Here is a 24,541-nt window from a genome sequence, read left to right as displayed (position 1 = left end):
GTACTGTTCCAGTATAAGCACCCATAATTCTTCCCTCATGAAATGTTTTGATTTGTGTTCACGATGTTGATGCCACTAATTTTGCGTGGATACCACTCTTTATCTATGATAGAAGACACCCCATCTCATAGTCACAATTTGGAGAACAATAACACATCACTGGATTGATTTAAAGCTGCAATATGTAACTTTTTGGGCGACCCGAACAAATTCACATAGAAATGTGAGTTGTAGATCTGTCATTCTCATTGAAAGCGAGACTAAAGCCCCGTTTCAATTGGCACTTTGAAGTCAACCCAGGCTGGGCTGGCCTTGGTGGGCTAGCTCAAATTGCGTGTCCGCTGCCTCCAGAAATTAGAAATGATGTAATGTTGCTAGGTAGCCAAATGTGACTGCAGCTGGCTTCGCTAATGTTGCTAGCTAGCAAGATGTTGAAGAATTTAATTCACCCTCACCATGCTGTAACTAACATTACCCCATAGTGCCAGCCAGACTCAGAGCCATGTATTTAGCTTGCTGACGTTCGCTAACGTTTAGGCTAGCTAGTTACAGTGGCTTAATTCCTACATTGATTGCCATGGCATTGGCTATTAGCCAGCTAACCTAGCAAACCATACGACAGGTTTGATATAATGTAGCTAGCTTTCAATACGACCGGGCCAGCAAAAATTCCTGCTCGCTTACGTTAGCTAGGATGTTTCAACTCTGATTTGCTAGCTAATGTTAGGTAGCTAGCATTTGAGGGCTAACAGTTCTCATAAAAGTTTATTGTGTAGTGCAAAAATGAATGAAGGATCCAGCTATGGTGGTAATTCGTGTCATGTCTGGCTACTGCAGTACTGCTTGTCTATGTGCTAACTAACAGCAGCAAGCCCAGACAAGCTAGCTAAACGTTGTATCAGCATCCAGCAGTGATCAGCATGGTGGTTGCATAGTAATGGCGTCACCAGCCCCAATTCGAATTGAGCTGACACCAGGTGTGTAACTGGGCTGCGCTTGCCCTGGTTTCTGTCGACCCAGCGCGAATTTGTGAATTCAATTCGAGCCCGCTCAAATTAGGCCCACATTTTAATTGCCAGTGGAAATGTGGCTTTGGATGCAGTAGCTCTGATCTATGTGTTCTATTTCTATGCTTCCCGTTCTTAAATTTAGTTCTTGCATCTTTTATTTTCGGTTTTGTACACCAGCTTCAAGCAGCTGAAAATACTATAGTTTTGGTTATGGAAAATATATTTCACAGCGGTTTAGATAGTACAATGATTCTCTACACTATACTTGCTTGTTTTTTCACATAAACTGAAATTAGGCGAACTATTATAATTTTAGGAAATGTCAGAGCACCTTTAAAATGATATGAGCTAGAAATAAACTTAATTGTAGTTACACACATTCCCTTGTAACTATGGCAGCTTCTACAACCCACAGGATGCCATATTGCAGAGCAGTGGCACAGTTATAGAATGATAATAGTGGGGCCCATTTCAGCATTTCCCCTCAGCACATTAGCATGTTTTTTTGTGGTTTTTGTCAGTTTTAGTTTGACTTGATAAAAACAGTGATATGACTGTTCATCAGAAGTAATCACGTCTGTTCTGCCCACAGAATTGTAGTTGTATTGAAATAGGCCTACATCATGGCACTATTCTCTCAAGCCTGTATTTGAGATGTCAAAACCTTTTTATCAAGGATGTAGTATATAGTACCGAGCGCTAATAGGAAACCAATGCTTAATCCCTCAAAGGTTGTTGTCTAGGTGTTCCATCTTCTTTGTATGCAGAAATTAGTTTAAACAAATGGCCATTCCTGTGAGTGCATTAGGGGATTTTCATCCCCTTTCTAGTATGTAATGCTGTCAATGTTAGCGGTGCTGGTTGGTTCATAAGGCATTAGATTGAAGAATCCCTGTGATGAGGATGACATCTTCGCTTCTCAGAAGGGCCTGTTATCATAGCGGCAATGTATGAAGCACTGTGCTTGCTTACTCAAAGCTGTGAGCTTTTTGGTATCTTGGCTAACATGTTGGATACCTTTTTGTAGAGACAAGAATGTGTAACAGAACACATTGACAAACCTGCACTCAAAATAGAAAAAGCTAAATTAGGTAAAGGTTTGGGATAGGTTAATAGTTAATGTGTGTCCTTGCGTAGGTGGTAGATTTGGTTTTTCTGCAGCCATTGCTGAAACTGTGTGCTGTGAAGCTCAAGATAGGTCTGCGTTGTCCTCCTCAAGGAATGAATTAAAGCAGTTTCCCATAAACGCCCTCTCCTCTTTTGAAATGTCTCCACCTTGGTGCCAGGGGGGATTGATTGCCAAGGTGGCTGTCCTCTGAGGCTGCTTTGTGTCATGGCACTGCTCGCTCTGTGGCACAGGGGCTCATCAGTGGCTCACAGGGGGAGCCCCAGAGGATCATGGGTTGGGGCTTTGATTCCCTGGCAGCAGTTCTACATCGGAACCCAGGGAGGGGGCATCTCAGAACGCCCCCACCCCCTTCCCCCCCTAGCCCCTGTTCCCAGAAGTCTCCACCTGTGGCATCCTCTTCCTTCTCTTTGCTCATGAGATGAAAACACAGACATGATACATTAGTGTTTTCATGAATACTGTATCAGGTATTTGTTCAGTGCTTCTCTCAATGTTTGTTTGCTTTAGTATGGATGTAGGCTAGGCTACACATTGAGGGCTCCTGTTATTCTATTTCTGGTGAGCAGACAATGGCCATGCTCTGTTTTCGTATGAAGTTGTTGATGTCTTGTCGCCAGATACCCTCTCCTGTTGTCTAGTTTGTGAGGTGGATATCATGTTTTCATGGTAGTCAACTCCGGGCTACACTTGTTTTTCGAGCCTAGCTGTGGAGGATTCGTGAGGAAACTTGTCAGTTCGGATTCCAGACCTACCGGCATTAACTGACTTCAGTCCTCAGCCAGCATACATGGCAGTGTTTCTACACCAACCTGTGCTTACTTTGGCTGGAAGGTCTGCTCAGTTTATATTGGGTAAATGCAGGTTTTGAGTGCTTTGCTACCTACTGTGATGATCCCTAGTGATTTTTACCCACTCAGGGTTCAGTTGCAGTTTGAAGACAAGCACCCACACAATCCTTATGTTTCCTGCAGGCCTCAACCTACTTATGGGTCACTGGGGTTTAATATGCATATGGATAATTCCAGCGTAAGGTCAACCTTATAAAACAATTATTTTTTCATTTTAAAGTGATACCAAAATGGCAATATTGTATACTCTCCCCCCAAGGGGTACTATAGACACACACATCAAACATTTAATTTCTATTTTGTTTGTCCAGTCTGTGAGACATTTAAAGTTGTGGTTTTGCATGCAAATGTAACATCCATAGCTCTGGAATCACTCTTGTCCAAGCAATGGGTGGGGGAAGTGGCTTCCACCCCAGGCACTCACTGACTGACTGGGTTTTGCAGTAGGTTTGCATTCTAGTGCATGCTCATGAACACACCAAATTACACACTGCACTACTTCCCTGGTGCAGGCTTTCACACACTTTACGATCATTAAATAAGCTAATAGTGCTGCATGCTCATGTCTTGTGGTGTTGTGTAACATCAAGATCTCAGGGTCAACGAATGGAATGCAACAGACTGGATAGTATTGCAGTATTTGCTATAGCTACGGTGAAAACAGTGTGACCTGACCACAGTTGCTTGGTGCTTTTCTTTTTCTTTGCCTGAGATGTGCTAACATAGGGCCCCATAAAATCAGTTCATGTTTGGGATAAAAAAAATTCTCTACCAAATTCTGTTTTCTCTGAATTTTTCCAGGTTTCTGAGTTTTTCCTGTTTTGTCAGGTTTTCGCTTTCAAAACCACACTTTCTAATAGAAAAACAACAAAATTGGATGTTCTAAGTCCACAACAATGCTTAAATCACACCAGGAGTCTGGGAAAAATCGTAAGATATTTAGATTTTAATTCAAGTGAGCACCTGTCAAGTGAATTTCTATCTCTAATTCAACCTAAGCTTGAATCATTACCAGAGGTTGTAAAGCTCTGGTTTTAATCATCAATGATTCAAGGTCCACAATCCACAAGTAATTATCGGTAAATTTTATTCAAGGAGAGCTCTGCTCAAAAACACAAATATCCTGTTTTTTATACCCCTTGACAAACAAAGACACTATGCTCCTCCCACCTTTAGGTGGCTTTCTTAAACAGTTCCCGCCTTCCCCCTTGAATGGTTAGTAATGCCCCCTCTGTTAGTGGGTTGACACTACATGATAATTCTAACATTTATACTGTGTTTGGGGTGAAATTCTTTAGTCATTATTCTTAAAATCCAAATTAATCTAACAATCCACCCCTTTGACTAAATATTCCCACATTCAGGATAAATGTATTTTTCAAGCATGATTAATCTCAGAGATCACATCAGAACTAATAAACATTTCATCCAATTGCGGTCTTTCAGGGTCCAAATCCTCGTCATCCACCAAGCCTGGAGGATTGTTTTTCACATTCCCCTGGTCAGAGTCCGAGTCAGTCCATCTCTCATCATTGTTTAGATACTGCATTTCACCAACGCCTGACTCACCAATCCTCGGACACAGGGAACAAGACAACAACCACATAATACAAGAATACCCATACAAACACTGATCGCTCCTAAGATGGTGGCTGCTAGGGTTTTCCATTTACCAAATATTTAATCAAACCACCCTATCCACAATGTACTAACTTCTGAGTTCAGTTCATCCTTCACTTAGTGCAGTTAAATCTGTAAGAGCTCTGGTGACTGTCCCATCCAGTGTGGTGTTGTTAGGGATAAATGTGCAACAATGGCTTATCTTTCTATAGACACCGGCCCTTTCTGCCTGATCTAGAACCAACCTCTACTAAGTTATGAGCAGGATGGCGGATAATCGCTCAGAGATCCCCTTTACTGCATCTCTAGTCTGGTCAATAAATCGTTGTTGGTTGTAATAGATATAATTTATCCAATCCATATTTTTGTTTGTCCCCCACCAGAAAAATGTTGTAGTAAAACTCTCCCATATTTGATTTATAGCTTTGTATTCGTCTGGAACACCCCTGGGGATGTCTATACCATCTATCCAAATTGGGCTATTTCCTTCCTGACTTATTTATTTTTCTCCTAATTATTCTTCCTGTCACTGGTCTTTGATGACCAATTCTTACAGGTTGGACCAACAATACTGGTGCACAAGTACCCACGCATCCCTCTGGTAATGTCTGCCGAATGCTCCCTTTTTTAGTGCATGCCCACCACACATCAGTCAAAGGGATGGTTAGGTTCCTAATTTTTTTTCCCTTCCTTCCTTATCTAAATCAGTCACATTAATTATCTCCTTACAGCCATCAAAATCACCCAAGTTACGGGTGCCATTTCTATGTCTGTAACACTGGTATTCGCCAGGAGTTAAAGTGAATCTAGGTGGGCTGGCCGAGTATGTCAATTTTGCCAGCCCAATCCCTGTGCAATTTGGCTCTTTTTGATTGGACCCCAGGTCTAATACACAGGGAAACATTGCCTTTGGCATTGGGGCGGTCAACATTGTTGGTCGCCCAATGGAGCATGCATAACAATTGGTCTCCCCCAAGGCCCTAGCGGTGTATTTCATCCACTTTAACCAGAGATTCTCATCAGGGACCCCCTCCACTTCCCCATTGTTCCATTCTTGGAGGAGAAAATCTTTCATAGTGGACGGGTTAGTTGAATTGACTCCGTCATCCCTTGACTGATTTACTCGGTCTATTGCTGTTAGTGGATTAATGACAGTACCTGCTCCCTCTATATCTTTTGACTCCATCAAATATAATCTTAGACAAGTATCCCGTCCGTATACGTCCGCGCAAGCCCAGTAAGTTCTTCTCATGTCCTCATGTCCTCTTTAGTGACTTTTACTATTGTTACTACCATTTCCGTGGGGATGTCGTTATACCTTCTTATCCTCCATCTTGACGTCCAGCCCCCCCCGTCTCATCTCTCCGTCCCCCAGTATATCTAAATACCTGAGCCCAGGAACAATCTGCCGAGGGAGCTGAACATAAATACAACGGGATCTTATAATCCCCTGTTGCTTGCTTATCCGCTCTGATAAGATCCCTAATCCTAATTTTGAATCTTACTCCCCACCCATCACTCGCCCTTGACGGTCAGTATGTCGGGTCGCTTCCCTTTATTTCTTAAAAATGTTGTAAGGCCATAGCGTAATTGGTGCGAGGTGTTGGTGGATTTTGACCTACCACGACTATTGCCGAGACTATGATGCAGCTCAGGGTCACCCATATTCCCAAAAACCGCCAACCCTCTCCTGTCTTGAGTCCTTCTGCTCGGTACCACCCCATACTCACACCCTAGGAACACACTACAGTGATGATAGGTCTGGGTAGGAGATCTTCGTTGACAGAGATGACCCCCGCACCCTGTGGCGCAGTTCCGCTCGTCAACTCTGCGTGTGCTAAGCGGTGCTTGTATGTGGTCCTACCTTCTTGCAGTGGGTAACATGGACCCAGGTTCCTCTCTCTGCTATTCTAATGGCCAAGGTGGTTACCAACATAACCTGATAGGGCCCTTCCCAACAGGCCCGCTTCCAGTTTTCCTTCTAGTGACTGGATGCTCACCAGTCACCTGGTTAGATAGTGGGTCACCTTCTCCTTTAGTTCACCTGTGGGGCACAAAACCTCTGACATACGGGTGTGGTTAATAAACTATCTTCACACATGTTCAGATTAATGTAACAATTTCTGACTGCATTCTCTTTTTAGACTATCTAAAAAATGTTTTTTTTTTAAAAGTATTTTGTCCTCTCCTTCGTATATTATCTAATACAATTAGCCTCTTCCCCCCTCTTGACACATAGTTCTGCTTATGTGTCAATTTTTTCCACCTTCCTAAACATTCCCTTAGGTTATTTATCAACCAATTGCCATGCCTTTCATTTTTGAGATTGTCTTTTGCTTCTTTATTGCTCCTCCCACTTCCTTTGTCTTTATGGCGGCTAAATTCGACTTTCATTCAGTTCAGAATCAATTAGTAATCCAATCAAACAATCTCTTATCTTGTAAAAACACTTATGTTTAGTTCAACCTCTGTTCTACCCCGGCTCTCCCGGGCTTGACCTGAAGACTGATTGTTGGACATGACAAGTCAAATTTTTTTTTTTTAGGTCACCTAAGTATTCTGCCTAGCAACAAAGAATAAAAACCTCTATGTTCGTGATTAACCCAGTTATCTCTAATAGCCCACCAAAAAAACCCATCATCTTTAAACCACGACCAATGTCATCCCTCTTTACTCTCTACCATTTGGGTAACATCCCTGCTATATTTATGAAAAGCTAAGACTGTTTGGGAAGAGAGCAACAACATAACCTGTTCTTCCTCCTCAGAGTTCCAAATGATTTTACCATGGGCTGCCATTGCCTTCCCATAGATAAGATCACTTGATTTACCCGTATGCAGTACATAATGACGACCCAAGCTTTACAGCAGTCTATCCTTACCAAAAAGCTCATCATTCTTCATCTAATTATTTTTTTTTTTTTCTAGTCCTTATCTACCTGACCCTATTGCTAAATCAATGATCTAGGCAATAGTTGTCTCGCCTTAGATTGTACATTCTTCTGATTACTGCAGCTTATTCCATGAATTTAGTTTCAAATATCACCCAATAAACCGTTCCATCCCACAGCATAGTAAACACCACCTATGAACTGTTGAAAATTCCCTAAATTCAACATAACAACCCTTTATAAACATCATGCTGGGTGTGTTTTTATTTTATTTGAAAAACCCAATTGAAAAATAACAATCAAAGATAGTTAGGCTCAACTTAATTTGGTAGCTCCCTCTTATGACCTAAATACTGCCTAACTTCATAAAATCCCTCAAAATTTCTCGAGTATACAATGATTATTTAATTGATTACTCTAAATCTGCTACATGTGATCTCATTCAAATGATCCATTATCAATTATTTGATCCACCCCCTAGTAAAATCTCTCTCCTCTTCTATCCTGGAGTTCTACCTCTCCCAGCTATTTCCCCTAGTGGCCATTAAATACTCTGCTCTCGTCTGTTCCTTTTCTTACTCTGTTAGTCTCTGCTTTTCAAGCTCCAGAAACTGTTATCTCTGTCTCTCAGCCTGCTTGTTTTTCAATCCTAAACAGTTTCCTTCTCTCTTTTTCTTTTATTCTCTCCCTCTCTAACTTCCTCTGTCTCTCTAAGTCTGTCTCTGCCTCTCCTTTTTCCCGCCAACCAGAGCCACAAATCATTCTCCTTGTCCTTAACTCAACCCTCACAGCTCTATCGCTACTTCCCTCCTATCATTACTGAATCAATGATAATACATTTACATTCTAGTCACCCAGCAGACGCTCCTATCCAGAGAAACCTAGTGAATACATTTTTATTATTTTTATCTTTATCTTTTTTTTTTTACTGGCCTCCCCCCGTGGGAATCGAACCCATAACCCCGGCGTTGCAATCACCATGCTCTATCAACTGAGCTCCATCCCTGCCGGCCATTTTCCCCCCTACCCTGGATGACGCTGGGCCAATTGTGCGCCGCCCATGAGTCTCCCGGTCGCTGTCGGCTGCGACAGAGCCTGGATCCGAACCAGGATCTCTAGTGGCACAGTTAGCCCTGCGATGCAGTGCCTCAGACCACTGCGCCACTCAGGATAATAATAACTGCAATAACTATCAATAATAATTATAATAACTATTACGAATTATATTGTCCTTTTTCTGATGTTCCAATTGTAGTCTATTCATTTTAGTTTAAAATATAAAGTTATTTATAACAAATCCAGAACCCACCACAGGCTGGCGCTATTCCCCCAGCACAACAGCCAATGCCACTTGCTTCCCTGTAACGAAAATAAATTATCGCTTTTAAAATCTTCCAACCATTTGTATTTTCCTGTCTCTCACTCCCCCCCCCTCTCCTGCTCCTTCCTACATTATGGGGGAGGCGCGGGAAACTTCCCTACAATCTACCTTCTTAGGAAATAATGTCATTCGTACTTGTAACATATTTTCATAGATTATTTAGAATACTACTAGTTATCTTATGCAACTTTTAATACACGTAAAAACTCTCTCTCCACCCATTCTCTATTGAATAAGTGCGTCTTCCTAGTTACCCCATAACCACGCCTCAAATCTTTTATTTAGCATTTAACCAACCAAATACTAAGTAGTATCCGGTTATCATTTATACCCGCCGTTGAAATTCCTCATACACACATATTTCACCTTATGCCATTCAAATGCCCAACACAACAGAATAGTTCAATTCAACTCTCTATTGGTTTTTCAAGTCGCTCCGGACCAGAGCGTCTGCCAACTGACCAAAAACGCAAATATTCTCCACCTTCTCACCCATTACGTACGTCTACGTTTGAGTGCGAAAGTTCAGACACATGCATAATAATATGCCATCTAGCAGACGCTTCTATCCAAAGCGACTTACAGTCATGCGTGCATAATTTTTTTATTATGGGTGGTCCCGGGGATCGAACCCACTACCTTGGCGTTACAAGCGCCGTGCTCTACCAGCTGAGCTACAGAGGACCACATCGTTGGACTTTATAGGTACCTCTCAAATAATCGCTTTGTGGTGTTTTTAGCCAATTCTTAATTGACACTAATCATTTTTTCAAACATTTTACCCGTTGAACCAAATATATTGACTGTCATCCTCCTTTTCCCATGCAGTCACGATGGTTAAATATTCCTTTGTCCCCGTTAAAGCATTTTCGCGCTTAAAAAAAAACACACTCGCTGTCTCTAGCCCCTCCTTTCGATGTTTTATTTTTCAAATTCATTTGATATGCATCTGCCTACTAACTTTTTTACTTCGAGATGCCCAATAAATTCATACCTCTTCTCCCAAATGGTTCCATAACACATATTTCTTCGATCTCCTTAGAAGTTTTATTTCCCACGGTGGAGAAATAAAAATCCTCCCTTTAGTAATAATTCCCAGAATTATTGTTCTAGGAGCTATTATTTTAGTGCGTCTTTTGAGCCAACGTATGATTTGCTTTTGTAATTAACCATTTAAAATTATTTAACCCCTAACCCAGAGCTTTTATTTAAAACTCCGGTTTCACGAAAGGGGTCGATAACCATTTTTTCTCACGCGACCTATTTTTTTAGCTCCTTCCTAGAAATAATTATCACGTATACTGATGGATTCTTAAGTCTCACACGTACACAACATTATACAATCATTTGCTAAACCTATTTGTAACCTAGAGGTCGTAACTGCTCTAGTTTCATGAAACACACAGAGTTCTAGCAAATCCCCAGCCGTATACGCGACTTTTGAACCGTCCATCCATAGCACACGACGAAAATCATCCCTTTCCCTGTTTATCGTAGTACTGTACCCAATACAGTCTCAATAAAAAACTAGTTTACATTGGTGATGGCCTTCACCCCTTGTCATTTCGGACTAGATTATTCTGGTAATAGCTATTTACCTAGGGTCAATTGCGGACCCTCCCTGTTTCGTAATAATTATTACTTCCTTTGACTTTGGTAACTAAGTTCAACTCATTTTACCAAAATCCATGAATAAAAATGACTGACCTTTTCCTCGCAGTCTGGATTAAAATGCTTTTTCAAACTTGTTAACGTCTTTATCGTTCATAAAGAGTAATCACCGGCCTGTTTTATAACCTTAACGTCGAAGGCCAGGACTATTCTCCACGGATGTAATCACCCGGCCGTGCACGGACTTCGGTGTCTTTAGAACGATAAAGATGTATTAAGCTCCGCTCAGAAGGACCAATCTGTCAAGTGAATTTCTATCTCTAATTCAACCTAAGCTTGAATCATTACCAGAGGTTGTAAAGCTCTGGTTTTAATCATCAATGATTCAAGGTCCACAATCCACAAGTAATTATCGGTAAATTTTATTCAAGGAGAGCTCTGCTCAAAAACACAAATATCCTGTTTTTTATACCCCTTGACAAACAAAGACACTATGCTCCTCCCACCTTTAGGTGGCTTTCTTAAACAGTTCCCGCCTTCCCCCTTGAATGGTTAGTAACGCCCCCTCTGTTAGTGGGTTGACACTACATGATAATTCTAACATTTATACTGTGTTTGGGGTGAAATTCTTTAGTCATTATTCTTAAAATCCAAATTAATCTAACAGCACCTACCAAGAGAATGTTGTTTTTGTAGTAGACATGATGGTAGAGTTTGCTCAACAAATACTCATGATATCATTCGGCCAGGTAAGCATAGGCTACTTTGTAGTTAACATTAATTGAGAAAGTTTGGGAAAGCCTTTCCATCTATCAGAAGACAGGTTTTCATTAGCATCATCGCTAACGGCAACACAAAGTGGTAGACGCTCGCACCTCACACAGACGGGCATTCTCGTTGCCTCTTCAGAAAGTTGCAGGAAATACAAATCATTGATGCATTCTGTTCATGTCTTATGATAAACTTGGGCAAATGTATTACTTTTCAATACATTTACTTGATTCCCTACTAAATTCAATACGTTTTTGAATATTGTTGAATTGCGTTTTGATGTCTGGATTCGGTGATTCCGCCATCATTCTCCACATCGGGGATTTTATAGGGCCCGACTAACAGCAAATACATGGGTTTGATGCTTAGACAGAACAGAACCTTCACTTACTAGAATGTGTGCTTGTGTGTTGTGGGTGCATTCTTATAGCCTATGCCACTAAAGCCGTGTTCACATTGGCAGTTTGAAGTGATTCAAATCCAATTTATTTTGCATCTCCGATTCGAATCTGTCATTTTCCTGCATTCTGAACAGCCAAAAAGGACATGGAATCTGAAATTACAAGTCACCTTCGTATGTGGTTTGAAATCTGATACAAATCTGATTCCTGGCCTTGCGACTTGTCTGAACGGTCAAATCTGATTTATTTGCCCTCAAGTGGTATTTAGACTGCTATTTGGCATATCTCAAATCAAATCAAATGTTATTGGCCACATGCGCCGAATACAACAGGTGCAGACATTACAGTGAAATGCTTACTTACAGCCCTTAACCAACAGTGCATTTATTTTTAATAAAAAAGTAAAATAAAACAAAAAAGTGTTGAGAAAAAAAGAGCAGAAGTAAAATAAAATAACAGTAGGGAGGCTATATATACAGGGGGTACCGGTGCAGAGTCAATGTGCGGGGGCACCGGCTAGTTGAGGTATTTGAAGTAATATGTACATGTGGGTAGAGTTAAAGTGACTATGCATAAATAATTAACAGAATAGCAGCAGCGTAAAAAGATGGGGGTGGGGGGGGGGCAGTGCAAATAGTCCGGGTAGCCATGATTAGCTGTTCAGGAGTCTTATGGCTTGGGGGTAGAAGCTGTTGAGAAGTCTTTTGGACCTAGACTTGGCACTCCAGTACCGCTTGCCGTGCGGTAGCAGAGAGAACAGTCTATGACTAGGGTGGCTGGAGTCTTTGACAATTTTGAGGGCCTTCTTGTTGCTTGCTAGCTACTCTGACAGTTTGACAAGAACATGTTAGTTTGACAACAACACAAACAAATTAGTGAATGTGCTAGAAAGCTAAATGGCTAGCTAGTTGACTGCTGTGGCGAGCCTAAAAAGACTTGTTTTGAAAGTTGGATCATGTCAGCAAAATAATTTTGACTGAACTCCCACACATCCGATTTGGTCACTTGTAACTTGCTGTTTGGACAGTCAGTATTCCAAAGTGGTTTTGAAAAACAAAACTGATTTGAGCGTTAAGGCCTGCAGTGTGAACAAGGCTTTACAACGTAGAGTTCATTGTTTTCATACTGAGCCTTGTGTCAATACACAGGATATTGCAGGCTGGAGAATGGCAATTAGTATGTCTTTACACATTACTGTTTAATCAGTACGGCTTCATTAGGCCAACCATTATAAGGCTTCTAAAGGATAGCTTACAATGTCCAATTCAGTTCACTTGTGTCAGTAAATAAAATACATCTCATAAAATGGGATTTTATTCAGAATCTTAGTTTGAGGTGTTTACTGGTGGCTCAAGTATAGGAAAACACCACACTGCCAGCTGTGTGTGCACGTTATACCACTCCACCACACCAAGAAGTAGGCTAATGAACGGAGCCAACGTGCCTTTTTAAACAGATGGCTGCTTTCATAATTCAAAGGAAAGGACTTGAAGCAGAAGACATTTTATTTAGTCCTCCCCTTGGTGAAAGGCTTCTTTTTTGAAGTAGAAACAGTGTGATTAGACTAGACCATTTTAGGAAAAGAGGATGTGTGATAAATGGTGAGGGATGGAGAGGGGAAGCATGATAAATGAAGAGGGGGGAAAGCGGTGAGATTAGGCCTATACGATTTTAGGCCTAGAATCTGGCATTTTGGTAAGAGTTTGTGCTAGGCTAGTGCTTTGACGTCAGCATGCTTGTTTTTATTTACAAGATCTATATCAAAGGGATGCATGCTTAGCATTGGTTGCTTGTAACCTGGTACATTCTGAAGATATAGATTAGCGAGTTCTCCGGTCCATTCTGTTCCGGTAATGCCATTATGAAAATGTCTCCTAATCTCCCCACGCAGCCTTCCCATGGTTTTATCATTCTACAATAGAGAGTTGAGCTGGAGACATTAAACTGGTAAAATAGATGCTCTAGTGTTTTTTCCCCCCCTTTTCCATATTGCCAGGCTGCATGACCTTACTCTGCTCATCAGTTTCCTTCATTACAGCATCAAGCCTAGCGAGCGTACTGTGATTAGTCCTAGATTACCATCCAGTCTGAGTCATGCACTGCCAGGAATGGATAATAAAAAAAATGCTACACAACTGACTCAGCCCAAGGCCTCAATTCATTTGCTCTCACAAACAAACCATGGTGCACTGTTTTTGCCTTTCTCCTCGTACACAACGAGATAGCGAGCACCTCTATATTACCACAGCATGTAATTATTATCATAATACATTTAGCCCATCTTTCTGTTTATAAATTGCCTCCATTGAAAAATAATGATTACACTTTGTGATGTGTGTCTAACGTTTATCTTCTCTTGTTTCACAGCACTAGGTTAGTTGCAGTGCAGCCAATGGACCTATAGGAGCTGGTGGAAGTTTACTTGGCGTTGCGTCTGCGTGGACCAGGCAGCATGAAGAGCGAGGTGCCCTCTGAGGCCCAGGGCAGACAGGAGCACCTGAAGGGTCCGCTGGCCAACCCAGAGCCCATGGAGACAGCCAAGAGCTTCCCTGCCAACATGGAGGTGATCGGCAAGGCAGGCAGCGAGTTTGCACCGCTGTGTGCCGAGACCAGGCACCGGCCCCTGAGGGACACAGTGGCCCGCAGAGACCCAGACAGGGGCCTGCCCGGACGCAAAAAGCGCAAGAGCCAACAGCCAGGGCCCTCGGACTGCTCCCTGAAGGAGGGTCGTGTCAGTGAGGGCTCTCTTCCCCTTCAGCGCCACCAGCCAGATCTCTTGGAGCGCCGCAGCGAGGATGAACGCAACCCAGAGTCCTCGTTCAGTGACTGTGCCTCCTCTCCCTCCTCCAGCCTGCGCTTCAGGGACTCGGACACTCTGAGCTCAGAGGAAGAGGTGGAGGCTGGAGGGACGGGATCAGCAGGGGGACCACAGCCCCCACAGCAGGCGCCGGTCTCCACCACAGGGGGCGGGACAGGGGTGGGGCTGCGCACCATTCTGGGTCGGACTCGGGGAAGCCGCTCTCATAAGTGGGCACGGTCAGAGGCGGAGCCGGTGCCGGTGCTGCTGAAGCGGCCATGTCTGAGCGGGCGGCGGCCACTGCATAGGAAGCGGTTTGTGAAGGCTGGGCCCGGCGGCATCCAGCGGACTCAGAAGCAGAAGGAGCGCCTGCTTCTCCAGAGGAAGAAGCGGGAGGTAATCGCTCGCCAGAAGTACGCGCTGCTCCACAGCACAAGCAGCTCCAGTGAGGAGCTGACCAGCGAGTCATCCTCGCCCTCGTCCACAGAGGCAGAGGACGAGCTGTATGTGGACATCAGCAGCAGTAGCAGCAGCCAGCCAAGCAGCGCAGCTGTGGCCACAGGTAAACTCACCATCCGTGCTTCAGACCTTTTCTCTTGCACACACACATTTTAAATACTTTATTTGAATTACGCATTATAGTCGAGATGTAGTCAAACATTTCATAGGTCATGGGTATATGGACACTTATGATGTTGCAGAGACAAACATCTCATACTTTTGTCCACATTAGTAAAAGTCTGTGTTGCATCACACCACAGTAATATGTGTTGTCAAATTCATTCATGTCAAATGAATATAATGCAAGCTAATTTCTGTGAATCCACTTTGCTCAGAATTGAGATCAGTTGATATTTTTAGTCTCAGAGAAAAGACTGAGCAAAGGAATGCATGAATGGCCTTCAGAATGTACATTTACAATGTGTACACAGCCTAGTCCTATAGTTTTATTCAGTCTCACTGTAACTGTATTGGGGGGAATATACACTGCAAAAAAAAGAAAGGGAACACTTAAACAACACAATGTAACTCCAAGTCAATCACACTTCTGTGAAATCAAACTGTCCACTTAGGAAGCAACACTGATTGACAATATATTTCACATGCTGTTGTGCAAATGGAATAGACAACAGGTGGAAATTATAGGCAAATAGCAAGACACCCCCAATAAAGGACTGGTTTTGCAGGTGGTGACCACAGACCACTTCTCAGTTCCTATGCTTCCTGGCTGATGTTTTGGTCACTTTTGAATGCTGGCGGTGCTTTCACTCTAGTGGTAGCACGAGACGGAGTCTACAACCCACACAAGTGGCTCAGGTAGTGCAGCTCATCCAGGATGGCACATCAATGCAAGCTGTGGCAAGAAGGTTTGCTGTGTCTGTTAGCGTAGTGTCCAGAGCATGGAGGCGCTACCAGGAGACAGGCCAGTACATCAGGAGACGTGGAGGAGGCCGTAGGAGGGCAACAACCCAGCAGCACGACTGCTACCTCCGCCTTTGTGCAAGGAGGAGCAGGAGGAGCACTGCCAGAGCCCTGCAAAATGACCTCCAGCAGGCCACAAATGTGCATGTGTCTGCTCAAACGGTCAGAAACAGACTCCATGAGGGTGGTATGAGGGCCCGACGTCCACAGGTGGGGGTTGTGCTTACAGCCCAACACTGTGCAGGACGTTTGGCATTTGCCAGAGAACACCAAGATTGGCAAATTCGCCACTGGCGCCCTGTGCTCTTCACAGATGAAAACAGGTTCACACTGAGCACACGTGACAGAGTCTGGAGACGCCGTGGAGAACGTTCTGCTGCCTGCAACATCCTCCAGCATGACCGGTTTGGCGGTGGGTCAGTCATGGTGTGGGGTGGCATTTCTTTGGGGGGCCGCACAGCCCTCCATGTGCTCGCCAGAGGTAGCCTGACTGCCATTAGGTACCGAGATGAGATCCTCAGACCCCTTGTGAGACCATATGCTGGTGCGGTTGGCCCTGGGTTCCTCCTAATGCAAGACAATGCTAGACCTCATGTGGCTGGAGTGTGTCAGCAGTTCCTGCAAGAGGAAGGCATTGATGCTATGGACTGGCCCGCCCGTTCCCCAGACCTGAATCCAATTGAGCACATCTGGGACATCATGTCTCGCTCCATCCACCAACGCCACGTTGCACCACAGACTGTCCAGGAGTTGGCGGATGCTTTAGTCCAGGTCTGGGAGGAGATCCCTCAGGAGACCATCCGCCACCTCATCAGGAGCATGCCCAGGCGTTGTAGGGAGGTCATACAGGCACGTGGAGGCCACACACACTACTGAGCCTCATTTTGACTTGTTTTAAGGACATTACATCAAAGTTGGATCAGCCTGTAGTGTGGTTTTCCACTTTAATTTTGAGGGTGACTCCAAATCCAGACCTCCATGGGTTGATAAATTTGATTTCCATTGATAATTTTTGTGTGATTTTTGTTGTCAGCACATTCAACTATGTAAAGAAAAAAGTATTTAATAAGATTATTTCATTCATTCAGATCTAGGATGTGTTATTTTAGTGTTCCCTTAATTTTTTTGAGCAGTGTATTTGGCCTTTGTGTTATTATTCTCTGTTATTATTCTCTGGAAGTGAGATGTGTAGCCTGGGGGCCAAGCAACCATTAAAATGTTTTTGTTCCAGCTTGCTGAAAGATGTCCTACCAGGGCTATTTGAAGACACTCAGAATTGGGATTTCGTTTTTAATTTGGTTTCTTTCACCAGGCCAGCAGCACTTTCGCTGTCTCTCTCTCTAGCCAGAACTGTGTTTTGTTTGCTGTCCCCCTCTCCTCCATTATTTGGAAAAACACTTGATTTGGCAGTGAACATCAACCGAATGTTCGTTACACTCTAAAACACATGACTACAGTAAAATGTTACGTTGTTCAGAGAAAATGATCAAAAGATACATTCCTCCTCTGATCGTGGAAGAGACATTTTAATCCCTGAGCCTAGTTTGGGTTGTGCCAGTCCTTCCCTGCTCTGTGTGCTCAACAGCAATGAGAAAAGCTGCCTAAATATTGATTGATTGAATTAGCTCAGTCAGAGTTAGGCTATTTTATGAACAAAGCACAATATCACAGGACTAGGATTGGTGTGGGTATATCTGTGGGTGTATCTGTGAAGATTGAATAATCAGATTTTTTTTTTTTTAATTCTATCCACAGTGTTTGAGCTCTGTGCAGCTTTGTAGGCGCCAGGGGTAGTGGAAAAAGTCCAGCATTTTCCATTATTTTCAAATCAAATCCAATTTTTATTTATCACATGCGCCGAATACAACAGGTGGAGACCTTACAGGTACTGGATTAGATGTTCAGGAGTCTGGATTAGATGTTCAGGAGTCTTATGGCTTGGGGGTAGAAGCTGTTTAGAAGCCTCTTGGACCTAGACTTGGCGCACCGGTACCACTTGCCGTGCGGTAGCAGAGAGAACATTCAATGACTAGGGTGGCTGGAGTCTTTGACAATTTTTAGGGCCTTCCTCTGACACCGCCTGGTATAGAGGTCCTGGATGGCAGGAAGCTTGGCCCCAGTGATGTACTGAGCCGTACGCACTACCCTCTGTAGTGCCTTGTGGTTGGAGGCCGAGCAGTTGCCATACCAGGCAGTGATGCAATCAGTCAGGATGCTCTCGATGGTGCAGCTGTAGAACCTTTTGATGCCAAATCTTTTCAGTCTCCTTAGGGGGAATAGGTTTTGTTGTGCCCTCTTCACGACTATCTTGGTGTGCTTCGACCATGTTAGTTTGTTGGTGATGTGGACACCAAGGCACTTGAAGCTCTCAACCTGCTCCACTACAGCCCTGTCGATGAGAATGGAGGCGTGCTCGGTCCTCTTGTTTTTCCTGTAGTCCACAATCATCTCCTTTGTCTTGATCACGTTGAGGGAGAGGTTGTTGTCCTGGCATCACACGGCCAGTTCTCTGACCTCGTCGTTGTCGGTGATCAGGCCTACCACTGTTGTATCATCAACAAACTTAATGATGGTGTTGGAGTCGTGCCTGGCCATGCAGTCATGAGTGAACAGGGAGTACAGGAGGGGACTGAGCACGCACCCCTGAGGGGCCCCAGTGTTGAGGATCAGCGTGGCGGATGTGTTGTTACCTACCCTTACCACCTGGGGGCGGCCCGTCAGGAAGTCCAGCATCCAGTTACAGAGGGAGGTGTTTAGTCCCAGGGTCCTTAGCTTGGTGATGAGCTTTGAGGGCACTATGGTGTTGAACGCTGAGCTGTAGTCAATGAATAGCACTCTCACATAGGTGTTCCTTTTGTCCAGGTGTGAAAGGGCAGTGTGGAGCGCAATAGAGATTGCATCATCTATGGATCTGTTGGGGCGGTATGCAAATTGGAGTGGGCCTAGGGTTGGTCAGAGCATGCTCTGAGTACACGTCCTGGTAATCCGTCTGACCCTGCGGCCTTGTGAATGTTGACCTGTTTAAAGGTCTTACTCACATCCGCTACGGAGAGCGTGATCACACAGTCGTCCGGAACAGCTGATGCTCTCATGCATGTTTCAGTGTTACTTGCCTCGAAGCGAGCATAGAAGTAATTTAACTCTGGTAGGCTCGTGTCACTGGGCAGCTCGCGGCTGTGCTTCCCTTTGTAGTCTGTAATAGTTTGCAAGCCCTGCCACATCCGACGAGCGTCGGAGCCGGTGTAGTACGATTCGATCTTAGTCCTGTATTGACGCTTTGCCTGTTTGATGGTTCGTCGGAGGGCATAGCGGGATTTCTTATAAGCTTCCGAGTTAGAGTCCCGCTCCTTGAAAGCGGCTGCTCTACCCTTTAGCTCAGTGCGGATGTTGCCTGTAATCCATGGCTTCTGTTTGGGGTATGTACGTACAGTCACTGTGGGGACGACGTGGTGTACTCCTCTATGCCATCGGAAGAATCCGGAACATATTCCAGTCTGTGCTAGCGAAACAGTCTTGTAGCTTAGCATCTGCTTCATAGCTCTTGTGCAGTGGAATACACACAGACAAGTTAAGCCCAAGGGTTTGCTGGAATATGACCCCTGGGCCATGGCCAAGCCTTTTAGGCTGAAAATGCCTGAAACAAAGAGGGCTATGTTCAAGAGACATTTCCGTTTTTTCCTCTCGTATTCATATACCTCTTTATGAACCTCTGAGGCCAGCTCTTCAGCAGTTACCATGAACATACATGCTTTGATGGAGCTCTAATGTATGTGTTTCACTTTGAGACTTACAAATGAGGGCTGTGCGTCGCTCGCTATAGAATGGTCCGGCGCTGCACACGCACATTTCAAGTTTCAGACTATGTATGCACATTTGAATTTCCTGTTGAGTAGCAATAGCACCTTCCCTCCCACATATCTCACTCATTATTATGTAGCACATTCGCTTTGTTCTACCAAGGTCACTCACTGGCTCCTCTCGATCACACCTCTGAGTCACCCTGACCTGTGAATACCTGTGGAAAATAGACTTTGCATGCAAGGTGGGTAGGTATTGCTGATGGGGGATAACCGACCTCGCACCAAAAGGGCAATGTCCACGTCCCCGCTCTGCTACCCGGAGCTCCAACCCAGGCAGCCCAGAAACCTGTGTCTGAGCTGCAGGTGTCTGGGTTTATGCACCCAGCTTGTCTTACCCATATCACACCACAGTACAGCAGAGGAGAGGAGCGCAGCACGCCTCTGACAACCACCTGCTGTTTCCTGAGCTGCACCGCTACAACACTTGACAAAGAATGTACTTTTTCAAGAAACTCTTAATTTTCCATTCCTACTTTCCCCTCTTTCCCCTCTCTCAGTTGAATGTCTTCATGTACCTAAGCTGTAATAGTGTTTCCACTAAGTGGCCCTGGGGAAGGATCGACGGGGTCATGGGGAGAGTCTTTGCTATGGGAAGTAGGTGGGTGGAGAGGACTGACAAGCACTGAGCTCTAAGCCCCACTGTAGCCTGCTTGGAAACAACAAGGGCTCTCAGAGGAGAAACTATGCCAATGTTTATAGCAGAGGAGAGGAGGGAGGCAGTCGGTAGAGATGGCTCTCTATTGGCTAGAGGAGGGGGTGAATGTAATGGACATATAAAGGCCCAATCACAGAGCTGCCTATAGTCATCAGACTTCAAATACATGGACATGACAGGAGTGTTTTAGTACTGTAATTCCTGTATTCATGTCACAATATAGACATATGCCCTGCAGTAGGGTACACAAATCATGACAGTTCTATACATGACATTTCTATCGGCAACTGATCATACTTTGTGTTACGCTAAACTGCATACACCCCTGAGGTCACAATCTGCCTTCTCTCAACTGCAAAATGGAGAATACAAACACTACACACTGAAATAAATCTCTATTCAAAGCAAGCAGCCAGGACATTTCTCTTATTTGTCCATGTCAATAGTCACATCGGCCATTGTTCAGTTTAGATGTGAGGTCATATAGTCTTCTTATTTACATTCCCTGAACCAGGAAGTGTTTGTGTAGAGCTGTATGTTTCATGAGGGAGAGGGGTAGCTAGGCTAGGAGAGGGTTGCTGCACCCACTGGACCACTGCAATAGAACTCACTCAGGGGAGTACTGATGTTCACTAGAGCAACAAAGCACTGCTCACTGCACAGAGACACACAAACAACACAGCATCAATGAGGCAATACATGGCACAGTTGAACCTAATGTAAATAATACACAGTTGACTAGAATTAATTTTTTTAATCTGTAAAGATATGGCTGTAGATCAAACAGACAGCGAGTATAAGGGTCACATTTAGAACTAGCTGTTTGGGGTGGTGTGACAAAAACAACAAGCCTCTTGCCTTCCTGGTTGCAACGTGATGAAATGTTAAGTGTATTGAACACACCCGGGCCTCTTCCTGACAGTGAGGACAGGTCAGGCAGGGCTGGAATGAGAACTGGAACGAGAGATACTGGAATGGGGGACCAATCAAAGTGCAGATGCAGAGATTGCACTGCAAATCCCCAATCCTGCAAACAGTGGAGAGCGGAGCAGCATTTACTGACCTACATTTCACACAGGCCCAGTACACAGACTGTTAGCCTGCACACAGACGCCACAATCACTATTCATTTATACTGATACTGATACTCCTTCCTATTTAGCTTTGGGTGTGTTTCTCCCCTGGTGAGGAAGAAACACCAGAGGATGCTGGTGGAGGTTGTTTATGTTGCTGTGGAACACATGAGCTGATGCGTTGTCAACCAGCCATCTTAGCAACAGAGCCTGCTATATACAGCTACAGACATGTCTAACCTCTCTGGAATTAACTGCATACTAAAACGGCTACAATTTTATTTAAGTGAAGTGAATTTCCGGCCACTTTATATGAATACAGTCCAAGGTTCTCAGGTAGCAAAGAATCTTATTTTTATCAGTTCAAAAATGTCTACATCAGAAGTTACAGGTCAAATTGACGGATCTCTCTCCGCAGTATACTCTTATTATTATCTATCTGGATGCCTAGTCACTTTACCCTGCCTTCATGTAGATACACTACATGACCAAAAGTATGTGGGCTGTGGACACCTGCTCGTCGAACATCTCATTCCAAAATCATGGCCATTAATATGTTGGTCCCCCCTTTGCTGCTATAACAGCCTCCACTCTTCTTTGAAGGCTTTCCACTAGATTGCTGCTGGAGACTTGCTTCCATTCAGCCATGAGCAATAGTGAGGGTGGTCACTGATGTTGGGCGATTAGGCCTGGCTCGCAGTCGGCGTTCCAATTCATCCCAAAGGTGTTTGATAAGGTTGAGGTCAGGGCTTTGTGCAGGCCAGTCAAGTTCTTCTAAACCGATCTCGACAAACCATTTCTGTATGGACCTCGCTTTGTGCACGGGGCATTGTCATGCTGAAACAGGAATGGGCCTTCCCCAAACTGTTGCCACGAATTTGAAAGCACAGAATCGTCTAGAATGTCATTGTATGCTGTAGCGTTAAGATTTCCCTTCACTGGAACTAAGGGGCCTAGCCCAAACTGTGAAAAACCCCAGACCATTATTCCTCCTCCACCAAACTTTACAGTTGGCACTATGCATTCGGGCAGGTAGCGTTCTCCTGGCATCCAGATAGTGAAGCGTAATTCATCACTCCAGAGCCACTCCAGTGGCAGTGAGCTTTACACCACTCTAGCCAGCCGACGCTTGGCATTGCGCATGGTGATCTTAGGCTTGTGTGCGGCTGCTGTGCCATGGAAACCCATTTCATGAAGCTCCCGAATAACAGTTTTTGTGTTGACGTTACGCTTACAGTTGACCGGGGCAGCTCTAGCAGGGCAGAAATTTGACGAACTGACTTGTTGGAAAGGTGGCATTCTATGACGGTAACACGTTGAAAGTCACTGAGCTCTTCAGTAAGGCTATTCTACTGCCAGTGTTTGTCTATGGAGATTGCATGGCTGTGTGCTCGATTTTATACACCTGTCAGCAACGGGTGTGGCTGAAATACCCGAATCCACTAATTTGAAGGGGTGTCCACATACTTTTGTGTATATATAGTGTATCTACCTCAAGTACCTCGTACCCCAGCACATTGATCTGGTACTGGTACTCCCTGTATATAGATCCATTCTTGTGTATTTTATTGTATTCCTCGTGTTAGTTACTGTTTATTTTTCTATTTTACTCTGCCTCGTTGGGAAAGGTTCTTAAGCAAGTGTTTCACTATAAAGTCTACACCAGTTGTATCCGGCGCATGTGATTAATAACATTTGATTTGACTGTGTGTTGTGTTCTAGGTTCTCTGGATGAGGACGTGGTGGTGATCGAGGCGACCCCTGCACCCCCTGTCCCAGCCAGCGAGGAGATCAACGTCACCTCCACCGACAGCGAGGTGGAGATAGTCAACGTAGGAGATGGCTTCAGGTGAGCACCTTCCCCTGTCTCCTCTCTGAGGAGATCAATCTGTACAGAGATAATGAACCACAGTGGAAAATTGAATGTAAGTCGATGGTAAAGTAATTTGGCTGTGAAATCCTCTTTCTCGGGAGAAAAAACATCCATCTCAATATTTCCCCGCTTTTAAGCTGTGAAAGCAGTCAAAATGGCAGCAGCCTTCATTGGTGTCCTGAGACAGCCTGGCCCTGCAGTATTGACAGTACTTTATCACCGTGGCTCTGTCGATATAATCACAGTCAACTGTGGTGGGTCTAGTAGAGGCTCGCTGAGCACTGGCTTCTCATCAAGTGTCATAACATTTACTGAGACTGCTGAATAGGGCTGGGGTAGTGTTTTCCAGGGTACCTCAGAAATGCCGTGTAGGCTCTCAGTGTTGTTTGGCCCCTATGGAGAAGCTGCTTGTATCACTATGGCAGGGGAGATATTGCACATCTGGGATTGGCCGTGAAGCTGGCAGGCTGCATCATTGCGCTGGCATTCCACAGCTCTCCAAGCTGTTGCTATCGGTGTCTTTTTCAAGGGCAAGGCTTCCAGACAGTAATACACAAGCTCTCTCCCCATCCTCCATGAAAAATCTAACGAGAGACCCTCTCTCCCCCCAGGGCATTCTCATCTAACCCTCAGTTCACTCTGATCCAGGCCCAGTTACCTCTGATCCCCCTGTCAGGGAACTCCAGGTCCAGTTCAAGGGTCTCTCTTGTACAGTCTGATCTAGAGAACCAGGACATCAGATCCAGGTGGATTTGCTTTTCTCCTCTCCTCGCGGCACGCTCTCCTGAACCGATATGATTACTAAAACATGGGAAATAAATGCCAGCTGGTTACAGGTTACCAGGGCTTTTGGCAGGCTTTGTGAAGTGGGTACCGTCAGAGGCCTCTAGTCAAATCCCAGAGTGTAGTCTTTCTACATAGACCTTGGCCTACATGATTTCTCTATCTGACTCCTGTGAGATGTCTTCTGAAAATGCTCTCTGCCATGACCTGAGGAGAGTTGATCTCATGCATTGGGACTTTTACAGCAGTGCAAGTGTGAGTGCGCTATGCTACGGTATATCTGTTCTGTTTCACTGTTATAGTGGCATTCCTCTCTGAGTTGTTTCTGTTTATTGTCGTTCCCCGTGTCTTTCTCTCCTTGAACCCCTCTCCTCTCTTTAATTGTTATTGAGGTGCCTTGGTGCATAGCGCTGAGAG

At 44.4% G+C, this 24,541-nt stretch overlaps 1 protein-coding gene across 1 annotated transcript in view; it reads left to right on the top strand.

Annotated features, from left to right (window-relative positions):
* The window catches only part of rnf111 (ring finger protein 111), a 43,597-nt gene that overhangs the window by 1,435 nt on the left and 17,621 nt on the right, over positions 1-24,541 (top strand). Inside the window, 2 exon segments of the mRNA XM_045218388.1 lie at positions 14,029-15,020; positions 23,191-23,317. Coding sequence (XP_045074323.1) covers positions 14,114-15,020; positions 23,191-23,317 — 1,034 coding nt within the window. The 5' untranslated portion in view covers positions 14,029-14,113.

Source organism: Coregonus clupeaformis, unplaced genomic scaffold (assembly GCF_020615455.1).
Source record: "Coregonus clupeaformis isolate EN_2021a unplaced genomic scaffold, ASM2061545v1 scaf1540, whole genome shotgun sequence".
Lineage (NCBI taxonomy): Eukaryota > Metazoa > Chordata > Actinopteri > Salmoniformes > Salmonidae > Coregonus > Coregonus clupeaformis.
The sequence above is the reverse complement of the archived record's forward strand: the minus strand, read 5'-3'. Positions and strand labels throughout refer to the sequence as shown.